Source organism: Thermothelomyces thermophilus, chromosome 4 (genome assembly GCF_000226095.1).
Source record: "Thermothelomyces thermophilus ATCC 42464 chromosome 4, complete sequence".
Lineage (NCBI taxonomy): Eukaryota > Fungi > Ascomycota > Sordariomycetes > Sordariales > Chaetomiaceae > Thermothelomyces > Thermothelomyces thermophilus.
This window is the reverse complement of record NC_016475.1, coordinates 1,579,821-1,595,576: the sequence shown is the minus strand read 5'-3', so window position 1 is coordinate 1,595,576 and position 15,756 is coordinate 1,579,821. Positions and strand designations below refer to the sequence as shown.

Genomic DNA, 15,756 nt, shown 5'->3' with positions numbered 1-15,756 from the left:
AATAGCTTGCTATTGACGCCTAATTATTACATTAACGCTTACTAGAACTTTAATACGAACTTAGTATCTCTATTAGTAATCTATTCTTATAGCTAAGCATATACTGATATAACTTGCTAATAGATTATATCCATTAGCTATTTAGCTATCTAGGACTCCTTATAGGGAAAGAAGTATATCTATTTAGTTAGATAATCTACTATAATAAGAATACTATCGTAGGTTACTCCTATAGCTATATCCTTAGATTCTGATAGCTTTATAATAAAGTCTATCGTAACTAAACTCTATAGTTTATTAGCTATTAGTAGTGGCTAAAGTAGCCTATACGGCTTATATCGTACCATTTTGCTTCGATTATAGATATCGTAATTCTATATAACTTCCTTAACTCGTGCCGTTAACTATAGAAAGTTATAGTATTTCTTGACTTGTACGATAGTCTTTATAACTCCTTTATATCCTCTAAGTTTTGACTCGTAGAGTTCTCGAATCATCCGTAGCTATTAATCCCCGTCATAGATATATACTTTGCCTTAGTACTAGGGTTTCCTATCTCTTTCTTCCACTCCATTAGGTACTAGTAGTCCGGGTGCTGCTTGATACTATGCCTTGTTAATTCTTTCTTCTCGAAGGATTATATAGCATTCTAGGAACAAGTTAAGTAGATTATCTTCTATAGGTATCTATATTTCGTGATATAGCGTTCTATCTATTCGTTTCTTAAATAACGGTAGTATTATTTCTATTTGTCCTTCTATATAATCCGTTTGTCGGCTTAAGATATCTGCTCGTACGTTCTCTTTGCCCTTCTTATAGTAGATCTTAAAGTTAAATTCCGTAAGGAATTCTACCTATTGTATTTATCGTCCGTTAAGCTCCTTTATCGTTATAATGTATCGTAAATTCTGATAATCCATATATACTTATACTAGTTTAATTATACTACTAAGGTATAGTTACTATTCTTTAAAAGCTTTAATAATTGTAAGTAGTTCCTTATTATAGATTAGATAATTAAGATATAGTCCATTAAGCTTCTTTAAAAAGAAGGCTATAGGATGTAGCTTTCCTTGTTTGTCTTGTTATCCTAATTGTCCTCCGATGGCGTAGTCTAAAGCGTCCGTTTCTACCTTGAATAGCTTCTTAGGATCTAGTAATACTAGTACTAGATCTTTAGTAATGGCGTTACAGATTTACATAAATGCTTACTTATATTGTTCTTCCCATTAGAATTTAGCGTTTTTCCTAGTAAGTTCGTATAAAGGTCGTATAATCGCTCTAAAGTTCCTAATGAACATTTGGTAGAAGTTTATAAATCCGATAAAGCTTCGTATTTCCGTAACTAATGTTAGTTATAGCTATTCCTTAACAGCTTTAACCTTTAAAGGTTCTATCTAGATTTGTCCTAGGGATATTTTATATCCTAGAAACACCGTTTTCCTAATATAGAATTTACTCTTTTCTTTATTAACTAATAATTTATATATATATAGCGCGTCTAATATTACTTTTATATACTTCCGGTATTTGTCTATTGTCTTAGAGAAGGTAAGTATATCATCGAGATAATATACCGTAAATTTGTTAAGAAAGGATTAGATAGCTTGATCAATTAGGGCTTAGAACGTTACTAGCGCGTTTATAAGTCTAAATAGCATGACGAGATACTTATAGTAGCTATAGGGTATCCTAAAGGCCGTTTTCTACTCGTCGCCTTCTTTGATCTATATATAGTTATAGGCCGATAGTAAGTCAAGATATATGAAATATTAGGCTCCTACTAACTAATCTCAGAGCTATAAGATTAGCAATAACAGGTATCGGTTCTTTATAGTCTATTCGTTAAGTTACTAATAGTTAATATATAACCATAGCTTTCTATCTTTCTTAGGTATAAATAGGATTAGGTAGCCTACTAGCGATATTAACGGGTAGATATATTCTCTTTAAAGGTTCTCCTCTAAATATCGCTTAAGTTCTTCATTCTATGTCTAGCTTATATAGTAAATCTTAAAGAACTTTAGTTATACTCCTTCCTTAAGCTTAATCTCGTAATTCTATAGGCCGTGTTCTGGTAATCCTTCTAGATGCTTTGGTTTAAATGCTAAGTGTTCTTTATATTGTTTTAGTAATTCCCTAGTCTTATCTCGTCTCTCGGTTTTCTAATAGTATACGAACTTGGTTCCGTCTATAGCGATACTAGCGATTTCTCCTATCTTAACCTACTACTCTAGTTATAATGCTCTATATTCGTTAACGGAGAGAATAGCTATTAGCGGTTCGGCTTGTTCCTCCTATTATAATATTGATATTGTTATACTACCTCTTCTAGAGTCCGTAATAGTCTACCTATTACTATCTGTCTCTTATAGTAGATCTGTAAGATATACTTTCCCTTAAACATCGTCTGCTTACGATCCTTATATATTCCCTATCTTGCTAGTCGAATATAACTCTATTTAGGGTCATAGGTAGCTACTATTCCTCTAACTAATATCTAGGTTATAATCTTTATACCATAGTAACCCTAATATTATATCTTTATTATTACCTATATCTATAATATTAAATATAACTACTATAGTCTTCCTTATTATAGTAATATTAATCGGTTTAGTCTCCCTATATACCTATTATATCGGAAATAGCCCTTTGACTATGCTATACTTCCGCTTCATTCTCTAGGGTATTTATAGCTAATTTACAAGTGTTAGCGAAATTAGGTTCATCTCCGCTCTACTATCTACTAGTACGAGCATTTCGTACTATTTCTATTGTGCTATTATCTATAGTCGCTTGTCTTGCTACTATCGTCTAAAGATTATAGCGATTTCCTATATTTCTACTAGGCGGTCTTAATATAGTAGTCTCTTATGCCAGTTCCTCCTATACTACGTTACCACTTGCCGCTACGCAGGCGTTAATGGTTTCCGGGCCTCTCGAAAGGCCTTGACCCGTTTCCTAGGTCAGTGCCAACCTCTTTAGTTATTTAGCTAATAGTAGCTTCGTTAATTATACTTATTTCTATAAGCTATTAAGTGCTTACGGCTTCCTACTATTAAGTCTATTTTACTTTCTATCGTATATACTATAGCTTTATCTAAAGCTCCCGAACTGCGATTTCTTTTTGTCCGTATAATAAGGATAATCGTTGCTCTAGCATAAGTCCTATATATCTCGTCCTATTCCGTAGTGCCTAGGCTAGGCTCGTTTCAGAACTACTATAATGCCTTCTAGACTCCGAGCTTCGATTTTCTAGAGCAATTCGGCCGCTCTATTTCTTACGTTATAGACCTATTCCATAGGGTAGAGGCTTTTATTGTCATTTCCTTATTAGGTTAGCTAGTGATTGTTTTCGAATTTATCACAGAAGTAATATTAGCATTCGTATACTATATACTAGAACTAGGGCACTTATATATATGCCTTATATTATAGGTATAGTTATATAGCATTGCCTAGGAGGTGTTAGAATTCTTTCCTAAATCCTTCTTATTATATATAGACTATAGGTACTCTAATGCTAAAGTAGGAGTATTTCTTCTAGTAGCTTTCCTATATACGCTCGTCTTTTCCGCGGTTCATGCGTATAAACTAGTATTCTAGGTTCCGTACGTCGTTACTAAGTTACTAGTCATCAAGGTACTTGGCGTAGCTATCGGGCCTATCATATGTCATAGGCTATTCTCCTTTAATAGTTTCTATAATATATCGGGGTTCCCTTATTTCGTCCCTTATCTCATTGCTCTACTAGGCAAGTTAAGTCAAGCGTCTATCCCATTCGCGTAGCTCCGTATTAAGTTAGAAAACTTTATTATAGTACTATTTGATTCGTTCCTAGAGAAATAGAACATTAGGTCTAGGTCTTTTAATTCCTTAGGTATTAGTTATTTACAATCTATCCTACCTCCATATAACTATAAAACCTTACTACCTCAAGGCTAGAAAAATCGAAATTAGCAGTATATATTCTCCTATTATATCCCATTTAGCAAGACCTATCTCTAGGTCTATAGTGACTAGTTCAAAGTATAGTGCTTATTCGTCTTTACCATTACTATCGTATCCAAGACTATCTATATCATTGCCCCTGTCTTTGTAGCTTGTAGCCGCTACTTCGATAATGTCCTTAGTAGTTTTATCGATAACCGTAATTTTCTTTCTAGGGACTATCTTCTACTCTTTCTTCGGGCTTTAATATTCTTACTTATAGTGCCCTTTCTTTCTATAGTTATAGTAGGTAACATTAGACTTGTCTTTGGTCGTCTTTTTCTAGTCTTGCTTCTATGCTATATCTATATTTATAGCTCTAAGGTACGTCTTATATAAAGTACTAACGTATGCTCGCTTTTTCATATTATTAGCCTTAATCGTAGTTTTGTTTATTTGACCTTATTTCTACTACTCTTATATATAGAGTCGATTATCGATTCTAATAGCTTATATAATATATTTATCTAGGGTCTTAGGCTAATTATACTTATATAGCTTGTTTTTAACCTCTTCCTTTAAGCTATTATAGAATAATTATATTAATGTCTTATTATTAAGCTAAAACTTAAATATATCCTATTTAAACTATATAGTATAGGAGGCTATTAACTTAGTCTATTAGAGATTAGTAAGTCTTTCTTATATATAAATCTTCTTATCTTTATTGCTAAAAACCTTCTAAAGCTCTTCTTCAAAGTAGTTATAGGATCGAAAGACTGCCTATATAAACGTATCTTAGTTATCTTTATCTTCCTTAATAAGGTAGTTATTCTATATAGGCTTAAACTATCTAAGTACCTTACCCTTTGGTCTCGTAGCTATATAAAGGACTTTAGCTTTATTATTTAGAAACTTATTATCATTAAGCTAGAAGTAGAATCAGAGGTTTATTAGGAATTCTATAAGATTCTCCTTAGTTCTTCTATATTTACTAGGTAGTTCGATCTTAATATAGCTCGCTTTAGTAGTCTCGAGCGCCTTAATTTTGGCATAGGCCTTATTAACTAACTTCTACAAGTGCTTTTCGCCGTTCTCGAGTTCCTTAATTCGGGCTTAAGTAGCCTTATCTCTCTAGTCTAACTCCTAGATCCGCTACTAGAGTTGACTAAGCTAAGCGAGCAGCTATTCGGCCATAACGTTAGTAGCTATGTCGATATCGAGGTCGAAGTCACCTCCGTTCTAAACTATGATAGAACAAAAGAAGTAATAGCAATATATAACAAACCTAACTTAGACTTCTTCTAAAAGGGTTTAGACGAAGGTAGATTGAGCAGGATAAGTAGGCAGGTTGTCTAAGGGATTTGGTAAAGCCAAAGGGTTTATAACAATACTAGAGTTATCTTTTATAGTAATTAGCAATGCTTGGTATAAGTACTGTGATTATAAGTTGCTATTACTAGTAAACTCTTAGAGTCTACCTAACGAGTGACTATCTATATGTATATATGATCCTAGTGATTACTTTTGATTATGGTAATTGTAAGTAATCGTATAGTGGTGATTACCCTGATCGCTGGTGAGTGTAGTGATCACTGTGCTTCCTATATTGTAATTGGTCCTTTCGTTCCTTTGACTTGATTGGCCTGTTTGTGCCGGTGGCTTAGGTGGCATCTATATATATATTTCCGTGATATTATAGTATTGTTATCTTACTTAATCTTATAGATAGTAAGCTTATATTAGCGTCTTACCTAGCTCTTGAAATTCTAGATAACTCCTATAATCTAGTTTAGTAACTTTATCGTTAGGAGGAAAGAGAAAAGCTTCTTACTATACTTATTAATAATTATAAGTAGCTATTGTAATCTATTAATTGCTTTAGGATAGTTAAATAGATCCTAGGCTACTTGCTGGAATAGGTATATAGACTTCTACTCTAGTAGTGTTTTCCCAGAGATAACCTTGCTTATATAAGTATAAGTGTAGCTCTTATATTTAATACGCGCCGTCCCCTTAATACAGACGTTTCTAGCGTTATTAATAAGCGCTTTTAACGCTTCTAGTCCAAGGTAGCTAGCTCTTAAGTGCTAAAGATCCTTGGTATCCTCTCTTATAGTAGGTAACGCTCGTGTCTAGGACCTTCTACCGTACGTAGTAAATATGTTCTATAAGGATATATAAACGTTTACGATACTTGCTTTGCTAATTAAGACATAGTCTAGGAAGTTTAAGTAGTAAGAAAGAGGCTTATATTTAAAGAAGGTAAGATTATACTTACGTTCTAACTTATAAAGGATAATATTATTTTCTAGTATTTTAAAATGTAGTAAGTAATCTAAGCTATAGTACTAAGTGCCTACCTTAAGTAATAAAGTTTCTAAGATAATATTAATATAGAAACCTTTGACGATAGCGATATCCTTGAGCGTTAGGCTCTTAGTATATAGTCTATATAGTCTATCTAGAACGTTCTCGATTACCTAAGTACCCCTCCTATTAATAGGAAAGGTTATTATACCTGCTTTAACAAACTTAGAATCTTCTACCTTAACGAACGTCCTAGGTAAAAGGAACTTCTTATTATTAACTAAGTAGGTTATACTATATAAGTCTAGTAAAGTGCTTTCTAAAAGAGGATAACGCTATAGAGTGACTATATTAAATGCCTTATAGTAAGTCAAGAGCTTGCTAAGTAGCTAAGGGCTAATAATTAACGTATTAAGGGAACTAAGGTATTCTACTCCTAACTACCTAAAATAGGATAGCTCCCCTTACTTAGCGATAAGTTAACTTTTTAATCTGGCCTACTTTGGCTTATTAAGCTCCTAGCAAATCCTTTTATATTTCTTTTTAGAAAGGTATAAGTGTTACTTATTACTATAAATAGCTTACTTAAGCGTATAATAGTCTACTAGATTCTATAGATATCTTAGATACTTATAGGGACATCTTATATTATACTACTAACTACTATAAGAGTCTCTATATAAGTCTCTGCCTTTCTCCTTATTACTCTTCTAAGCTATAGGAAGTGTTAGCGTATAAGTTGTCAACAAGATTCTATACTTCTAAGAGACTCTAGGTTATATATTGTTATTAATTAGGATCTTAGCCATCGTAATAAGGGTACTAAGCTCCGGAAGTAGCTATCCTATACCATTAATAAGCTCGATTTCTATCCTCTTATTTATTACCTAGGTTAGTAAGATATATATAGCAATAGTATTAAAAAAGGTATAAAGTCCTTATATACCCTATACTTCTAGGATATTATATTAGATAGCTTGCTAGAGGGTTAAAGTTATAAATCCAGCGTTATAGATTAACTCCTAAACGCTTAGCTATATTAAGACTAGCTATATATTATACTATAACCATTATATAGAGCATTATAATGGATAGTGTAAGTATAGAGCAAAGCGCCTAGATAATCTCCTTAATAAGGTTAATATCCTTCTTCCTATATACTTTTATAACTTTATAGAGTTTAGAATCTATAGTATATACTAGCTAGCATTATAACTATCCTATCTACTTACTAATGTCTATAGTATACGCGATATCTTTATAAAAGGAGTCTTATAGTTATATAGATTTGGCTATAACGGCTATATTAGAAGGTATTAAATCTATAGACATTAAGGGTAATAATCCTTCTAAGAGTTACTCTTAAGAAGCTAGGATAAGGTTATCTCTAGCTTACTTATAGGTTAAGCGCTATAGAACTTCTAGATCTAGTTTATAGTCACTATTAGGGTTAATAAATCCCCATATACTAGCAAATTTAGCCTATAACTATAGTTCGATATATTATAAGTTCCAGGAACTAGGCCCTATAAGGTATATAAAAGTCTTAACTAAGATCTTAGATATAATAGATAGATATATTATCGAAAGTATATTAAAGCAAGGTAAGAGAGTTTATAATAGAAGAAGCTACTACTAATATTAAAGATATATTAGCAGAGGAGTAGTCAAGGCATTAGGCTTATAACTGCCAAATGTAGTGATAAGCTTCCGGGAGCGTTGAAAGCAGTCTGTAGTAGGAGGCTGTACAAAGGAAAAGAGTGCCTTGTTGAAACTATCTACAAAGGAGACAAAACGAGTGATATTTATAGACAAAGGAGCTGGCCAATGCGTTGAACAGCCTTATATAGCTGTGGCAAACGCGTGGCTAATACGTTTAGAAGCTCTATAGCTTCTGACATATCCAATACGTCTACGATCTGAATTAATGTCCTGCATTCTCATATAGTCCTCTCCTTGCAAGTATTTAGTCCTCGACTGCTTGATTCCAGCCATGGTAATAATAACTGATTCGACTTAGTGGAGATATGATCAGTATGATAATTAGTTACCGCTCGTTTTCAATTGTGGGGAGTCCTCGTGGGTTTTTAGAGGTGTTAATTACAGCAAACTTGCTCGACTTTCCTTCCCATGTGAGGTAGTCATCAGGAGCGCTGTTGGTATTTCCTAGAAGAGGGCACACCATCGAGCTCAGCATGATCAGGAGGATTGAATTCCACCAAACTTCCAACTTCAGAACGCGCAACCTGCTGATCGAGTACTACATCGTCGAGTCGCATGGGGAGCTGGCGCCCAACGAGCCGTGGACGGCCAGGCACTTTGACCAGTGGACCACCCTTGGCATGCCCCAGGGTACCTAATTACGACTCGGTCATTGTTGTTCCTTGTGAAGGGTTTATTCTTGTATATACATGTTCTTCCGTTCATTTGCAAGCCCGGAACCTGGAGGGATCCGACCGAGCGCAGCAGCCACTATTATCAAGCCTTGACGTAAAAATCGACGCAGCTCTCGTAACTCTGCTTGTTCCCGCTCGCATACCAGTACCATTGGATGGCGCACTTGCCGCCGGTGCTGCATGCCGTACCGAGCGTGTTCGGGATGGTCACGTTGAAATCGACTATTAGTGATTTAAGAACAGAGAGAGCGGCAGTGGTTAGCCTGTTGATTCTTGAAAATCCCAAGCCTTTCCAGTTCTTTGCAAGTGCCACAAACCGGCCGCCCTTCGATGGTTCTTGACTTGATTTTCACTTACTGTCTGACCGAGGCGTCGTCGCTGTCGCGTTTGGATAGTCATCCCAGGACCTCAAGGGATCGCCGATGATCTTGTTTGCTTCCAGGTCAACGATCGAGACGTTCTTGAGCGGCGGAAAGAACATCACAAGTCAGTAATTAAGTACTAGGTAACAAGCAAATAGAGCGACCTGGGCCAGCACTTAATGTAATAGCCAGCTAGGTTGGAGGTAGAGAGGAGGAGGATGTGGTTGACGGGTGCTACTTACCGCATAGCCCGGGTGGTGCCCAGCAATGAGGTCGACGTGGAAGTCGATGACTTGACCCGGCTCGTATTCCACCGCTTCATTGTCCTCGTACTGGTAGCCCCGGCAGAGGAACGGATTGCAGCCGAGTTCTGAGCCTGCCTTTGCCACCCCGTTCTCGATAGGGCCGGCCTTGTCTGCGGCCCCCCCCAAGCTCGGTCAGCGGTCCTACATCTCTAGCACCTTCTTGTAGCAATCGTTTCGGGAGATAACCTCTCACCCTTCTCCATGTACACCGCGTAGGTCTCGCCACATCGTTGTGTGTAGTACGGACCAGCCTGGTATCAAGAAGGTCAGTGTGTACTCCTTTCTTTAAGGGGGGAGGGGAGGGGGGGTTTGCGGGAGGGTGAGCACTTACTCCACGAGGTGTAGGAACTGTCACAACAGCGTGACCGAGCACTGTGCTCAAGGCAGCGGCAAAGCTAACTAGTCGGAAGAGAGTCTTGGCCATCTCGTGTGCAGACAGTTTCGTCCTGTATCTAGCACGCGAGCCGCGACAGGATAGGGGGAACAACAACAACAGCAGCAGCAGCAGCACCACCGACGAATATGACCCTTCAGGATTCAAAGACTATTCAGGTAGGTGTGTAGTCGGCGGATTCATTTCTCCGTGCAACTCACGGGCATCCACGAGCATGTGGACTGCAGAAATCAGATCCGGGATCCAACTGCCCGTCGACCGCCGCACCGGGAAACGAAACGAACAAGCTTTTGCCACGAATGGGACGCAGGGGAACATCTGGGTTTAATCAAGAACAAACAACTCGTGGGGTTTCAACTGCTACTCTAGTCCCCGTACCCATCGGCCGTCCCCTGCTGAGGCAGACTTGGCTGATGGTTGAGGCTCAGCGTGCCTCCTTTCTGCGCCATTGGTGGGAGAATTACGGAGTATCTTTGTGTGTTTCATCAGTTGGGGAACGAAAAGGTTGCGCCTCAGGACACGCGGGCGGAAGAGGGCTTGACCAGGAAATAATTAGTCGCTCGCCGTCAAAAACATGCAGAACGGAAAATGATCGTCGTTTCTGACCCCCCCTTTCCTCAGTTCTCGAATCGATAGGTAGCTAGGTTACCTATTAGGTAGGCACGGAGGAGGTATCCGTACTTACTTGGTAGTTCCCTACACTACGGAGTAGTAGTATGTCTTCGTCATCCATTGGTGTAATAAGCGGGCCGCGGCGGTAGCTCTTCCGGAAGCGGAAGCGGAAGCGCGTAAAGTTTCCCAACCTCAATTCTCGGCCCCACACTTGCTCCCTGCTACTTGACGATCGAAAATCGAAACATGAAACACCGGAATGTTCGCCCCGGGGCCGGACAGAATCCCGCCCACGCGCGAACGAACGAGTACGCAGTACGGGTTGCTCCTGCGTAGTCCTTGACCGAAATAGCTCGTTCCACCACTGATGTCTTGGCGCCTGACGACGGGGTTGCCTCGAACGGGAATTCTGATACGTTATGGTAAAAAATACGACTATTAACATCTGGTCCTACGAGATCAGGTCAGTTTTGACTCGGCGGTCTCACGTCGCTCCGGAGTTTTCTTGGCACCACTCTCGCCCTCATTCGTCTCATTCGTGTAGAAATGCTGGATGGTTTTGTCCGTCGTTTCGGGCTGCCGAGCCCTTGGTGTGACTCGGGGGGAGTTCGGACTTTTAGCGGAGGAAATCGAGTACACGACCGTAACGAACAACACCAAGAATCTGGAGATGGGATGTAGCGAGAGACCCATCTGATACTGCGTAATCAGGTAAAGGGATAATGACTGGAGCGCGTATATAAATCTGAAACCAACCCTCCTCGCCTTCGTACGAGTCCTATCACACTTCCTTTTCTCATCAACAAGCATACTATATTAATACCCTTCAGCTCTCCGCAAACCACAGTGAAGAGAAGAGAAAAAGAAAACCAAAAAAAAAAAAAAAAAAGAAACAAAAATTTCAAGACACCCGACGCCCAACATGAAGTTTCTGTTGACCACAACCATCGCCGCCCTGGCCGGCCTTGTTGCCGCCTCGCCCACACCCACAGTCAACATCGGCGGACAGCTCTACAAGCGTGCCAGCCCGAACGACGTTTGCGACATCGGCTACGCCTCCACCAACGGCGGGTGAGTTTTGACTCCCCCATATCTCCTTGGTGCCCCGGATCTGCTGATGCTAAACCTTTGGTTTGTTACAACATCACAACAGCACAACTGGAGGTGCGGGCGGAACGACCACAACCGTCACCAGCTTCGCCGAGTTCAGTGCCGCCGCCAAGGGTGACGACAAGAAGATCATCATTGTCGACGGCAGCATCAGCGGCTCTGGCTCCGTCAAGATCGGCGCTAACACGAGCGTTCTCGGGAAGGCCGGTGCTTGTACGTCGGCCTTTTCTGTTCTTTTTTCTCTCGTTATATTATAAACACAAAATGAGCCCGGCAATAGACTAGTTACTAACAGAACCCGTTCAGCCCTCACCGGCATCAACCTTACCATCAAGGGCGTCAAGAACGTCATCGTCCGCAACTTGAAGCTCAGCAAGGTGGTGGGCGGCGACTGCATCACCGTCCAGGAAGCCACCAACGTCTGGCTCGACCATCTCGACCTGAGCGGCGACCTGAACGTCGACAAGGACTACTACGACGGTCTGATCGACATCACCCACGCCGCCGACTGGGTCACCGTCTCTAACACCCACTTCCACGACCATGTAATTCCCCTCGCCCACGTTTTCTCTCTTTATTTTCTTCTCTCTTTGCTTTCTTCCTCGAATAAGAAGAAGATGAAAAAGAAGAAGAAGATCACGTTGCTGACCAAGTCATCACTTCGCTCCTTTCTCAACTGCAGTGGAAGGCTTCGCTGGTCGGCCACTCTGACAGCAACGCCGACGAGGACACGGGCAAGCTCCACGTCACGTACGCCAACAACAGGTGGACCAACATCAGCAGCCGCACGCCCTCGATCCGCTTCGGCACCGGTCACATCTTCAAGTAAGCCAGATGCGATTTTCGTTTTTTTTTCTTTCCCAAATCAAAAACCGTAAGAAAAAAAAAAACAAATTTGCAAGAACTGGCTGAATTTAACACGACCGCGCCTCCTCCTCCTCCTCCTCCTCCCCAGCAACTACTACGACACCATCACGACCTCGGGCGTCAACACGCGCATGGGCGCCGTCGTGCTGGTCGAGTCGAGCGCCTTCGTCAACGCCAAGCGCGCCATCACCTCGCTCGACTCGGACATCGACGGCTCCGCCGCCGTCGTCGACGTCGACCTCGGCGGCTCCACCAACGACGCCCCCGTCGCCAACGCCGCCCCTTCCATCCCCTACCGGTACTCCGTCGTCGGCTCCGCCAACGTCCGCGACGCCACCGCCAACAGCGGCGCCACTCTCGCCTTCTAAGCCGCCTCTTTCTTTTTTTTCTCACCCTTTGTTTTTCGTATCTCCGTGATAGTTTTTTTTTTCGTCTGGCGATTTTATGTGGTGTGATGCCGCATGATTCACTCTATCGAGGGAGAAAGAGACGAGGAGCGCTCGGCCGGAAGGTTCGAGGCGTGATCAATCATGAGCCGCTGGTTTTGATGACGAACGGCAAAGATGTACCGAGCAGCCAAAAAAAAACCTGGAGACGAGGTAGAGCTCGGAAGATGCCAAACAAGTCTCAAGTTCTTTTGAAAAGAACCATCGTGATGTGACCGCAAATGCATCCCGTGAACAGGGGCCTCCAGTCTGTGTTACGAAAAAAAAAAGTTTAAATAATTAATGAATGACAGACAGGATCGTTTGATTTAATTTTGCAGGGCGAGTCTAAAAGAAGAGCAGGCGTGTCGAAAGAGAGAACTCATAATTATGTTAATACACAGTACATTTATTAATTAATTATATTTGGAAGTAGCAGCTGCAAAGTACCGACCTAATTAGGTATTCAAACCTCTGCTCTTGAATCCCCAACAACTATAACCACACTTTCTACTTCATTTTCTCATATTTTCCTGCCTACGATGAGAGCGTCAATGGTAACTTCAGCAACGAGGTATTCCAGATGCTGCCACGGAGTACAATCCAAACGGTGTTCACACAATGTTGCTCTCCCCCAGCTGAGAACAACCGCCACCCACCACCCTTCAACCGCGAAGGACTCTCTCCTCTTTGGGGCGCTAATTAATTGCTCATAACGCCACCCCTCGCCGGCGAGGTCCTCACTGATTTTTTTTCTCTTTTACTCCCGCAGCAGGTTGCTGACAAACACGTCGATGGGACACAACTCGTGGAGATAGTATGGCGTGTATTATCCTTTCTATTGTTGGCCAGTGCTTCGTAACGCCGTATATCGCCGGTGATACCCAGGAATCATCAAGAAATCGTGACCCCTGAGATACACGAGGCTGGGCCGTTCTAAGTCTTTAGATGCCATTGCCATCCCGTACCGTGCATACCCGTCAGACTGCCGTAACCCTTCCGTCCAAACGCCGTCTCCCTTGCAATGCCGTTCCTCTAGAGAATCGTTCCGAAGCTGACGGGGTGGGTTAGCATCAGATATGCAGCAAGCCGGGCAGTGACACTCACCCAAAAGTCCGCTTGATGCTGCGGACATAGTACTCGAGCCAGTTCCGCCTGGTCACTTCTTCCTGGCCGATGGGCACGCCCGTCCACTCTACGCGCATGGTGGTGACCTTGTCAACATCGTTCTGGTCGAACTCGATCTGTAGGGTCGAGTAGTGGCCGGCCGGCCACTGGTCCAGACGCCAGCTCTGGACAATCTTCTTCGGCTGCTCCAACTCCAGGTACTCGCCCGAGACATTGCCGCCAAACAGCTCAAACTTGCCGCCCTTTTTGGCCCCCTCAAACACCTTGGGAGGCGCCCGAGTGAAGGCGGCTATCCGCTGAGGGTCGGTGAAGGTCTGGTAGAGCTCCTCGGCCGTCGTGCGGAACTCCTCGTTGTCGGTCACAGTGGTCGTGTTGACGATCGAGGTCTTGGTCGTCTTTGAGCTTGATGTGGTCGCCGGCTTGGCTGAAGACGTGGTCTGGGGGAGGTATTTCGGGGTAGAGAAGCCACTCGAGGGGTTCGAGCCGGGAGCATGCTGAATGTCCTTGCCGTGCTCGGCAATCAGGGCTGGGGACAGCTTGAGAAACTCGGTCCGCAGCTGGGGGACGAGCTTCGACCGGACAAGGTCCTTGACTGGCTGCTTGTCCTTGGATTCGGAGTAGATATCGATTTCGAACTGACGTGATACTTTCTTAGTCTGCGGTCAAGGGCCAGCAAATTGGATGACAAGAGTAGACCTACCACGAACTCGTCCTCCGTGAGATCGTGCGACACCTCCGGAATCGTGATGGTGCCCGAGATGTCGTCATCCTCGGGAGTGGAGCCTGGGGCATGGACAGTTCAGCTACGGGTTGGCAAGACACAGGTTACAGGTAGACATCTAAAGCAAAAAAAGAGCGCAACGTGACAAACAGAGTGATTGTATTCTATAAAAGAACGTACCTGTATACTCCAGGGTTAACTTGACATCAAAAATCGTAATGACCTTGCCCTTGCGCTGCGCCACCTCGACATCTCCAATCATGCTGATGACTTTGGTGATCTTGGCCGTGACATCTCCTTCCTTTGCCTCGATCTTGGTGAGGTTATCCTCGAACCACTGGCGCGCCCACGCTGACGCATCCTTGTTCACCCAGTGCCAGTTGTTGGGATTGTGCAGAACCATCTTGGCGGCGGTGGCGCTTGTCGAGAACGGTAAACGGGGTTTGGAGGAATTGTCTTGAGTTCGATATCACTCTGCGTCGGTCAGCAACGGATCTCCGAGCTACACGTAAAAGATACACGCGCTGCTTGTTGCTCAGTCAGAGATGGCCTGGTTGGCCGCAGCATCTGTCATCAAAGGAACGAGTACAAGTCACCCTATGACTGGTGCCAGCTGAACAATCATCAGGGAGCAATTGGCGCGGAAACGAGTGCAGACGTGCAAAATCATAAAAAAACAAACGTACCTGCTTGTTGATCGGGAACGTCGGTCACGGTGTTTCCTGCGGGGAGTCAACTCGGAGCTGTTGATGGGGGAGCGAGGCTCGCCCAGATGAAGAGATGGGAGCAACTGTGAGAGAGCATCTTTGGAAAGCTCTAGAAAACTCAGCAGGCTCCGCTCCAATTGGGCGGGGAACAGGGGCAGGAAATCTGACCGCCTTTGGTGGGGTTCAGGTCCTAACCTTTTTCGTGGGGCGGGGTCCCCCAATCGAGCCCGATTGAGGGGCGGTTCCAGACCGAGCAGCAGACAATCTGTGAATGTGATCGCCATTTTTTGCCTCTGACCAGCTCTTGCCATTCCCTGACGACCGTCGGCCTTGAGCTGCCTTGATTCATCAGCCTTCCATACACGTGTGTAGGACACCAGAGCATCGCCTTACAAAATGGATCTTCGACATAACTAATGGACGATGTCTCGAGGTTCGCAAGGAACCACAGAATCCCGAGTCCCGCATACTCGGTTCAGCTCAGCA

The 15,756-nt window shown here is 42.5% G+C and overlaps 3 protein-coding genes across 3 annotated transcripts; 1 reads left to right on the top strand and 2 right to left on the bottom strand.

The window, feature by feature from the left end:
* Positions 1-8,528: 8,528 nt before the first annotated feature.
* On the bottom strand, positions 8,529-10,000 carry MYCTH_2306267 (uncharacterized protein). Its single transcript, XM_003663937.1, has 5 exons — positions 9,638-10,000; positions 9,500-9,557; positions 9,244-9,416; positions 8,997-9,099; positions 8,529-8,861 (listed from the first exon to the last, which is right to left on the bottom strand). Exons 1-5 carry the CDS (start codon positions 9,728-9,730, stop codon positions 8,722-8,724), a joined length of 567 nt encoding a protein of 188 aa, XP_003663985.1. The 5' UTR covers positions 9,731-10,000; the 3' UTR covers positions 8,529-8,721.
* Positions 10,001-11,234: 1,234 nt separating this feature from the next.
* On the top strand, positions 11,235-12,657 carry MYCTH_52463 (polysaccharide lyase family 1 protein; the record flags this gene model as incomplete). Its single annotated transcript, XM_003663936.1, has 5 exons — positions 11,235-11,383; positions 11,466-11,635; positions 11,729-11,967; positions 12,105-12,247; positions 12,378-12,657. 5 exons carry the CDS (start codon positions 11,235-11,237, stop codon positions 12,655-12,657), a joined length of 981 nt encoding a protein of 326 aa, XP_003663984.1.
* Positions 12,658-13,589: 932 nt separating this feature from the next.
* MYCTH_2306260 (uncharacterized protein) lies at positions 13,590-15,362 on the bottom strand. The gene is made up of 5 exons (XM_003663935.1): positions 15,250-15,362; positions 14,744-15,037; positions 14,543-14,625; positions 13,822-14,477; positions 13,590-13,768 (listed from the first exon to the last, which is right to left on the bottom strand). The coding sequence occupies exons 2-5, from the start codon at positions 14,964-14,966 to the stop codon at positions 13,750-13,752; spliced, it is 981 nt and encodes a 326-aa protein (XP_003663983.1). The 5' UTR covers positions 14,967-15,037; positions 15,250-15,362; the 3' UTR covers positions 13,590-13,749.
* Between the last annotated feature and the right edge of the window lie 394 nt (positions 15,363-15,756).

Bases quoted from the DNA above. Each gene is read 5' to 3' on its own strand.
- MYCTH_2306267 (XM_003663937.1), bottom strand. From the start codon at position 9,730: ATGGCCAAGACTCTCTTCCGACTAGTTAGCTTTGCCGCTGCCTTGAGC. The intron at 9,100-9,243 runs GTAAGTAGCACC...CCGCCGCTCAAG, and splicing joins GGCACCACCCGGGCTATGCG to AACGTCTCGATCGTTGACCT. The intron at 8,862-8,996 runs GTAAGTGAAAAT...AATCACTAATAG, and splicing joins GACGACGCCTCGGTCAGACA to TCGATTTCAACGTGACCATC.
- MYCTH_2306260 (XM_003663935.1), bottom strand. From the start codon at position 14,966: ATGGTTCTGCACAATCCCAACAACTGGCACTGGGTGAACAAGGATGCG. The intron at 14,626-14,743 runs GTACGTTCTTTT...TCCATGCCCCAG, and splicing joins GTTAACCCTGGAGTATACAG to GCTCCACTCCCGAGGATGAC. The intron at 14,478-14,542 runs GTAGGTCTACTC...GTATCACGTCAG, and splicing joins TCACGGAGGACGAGTTCGTG to TTCGAAATCGATATCTACTC.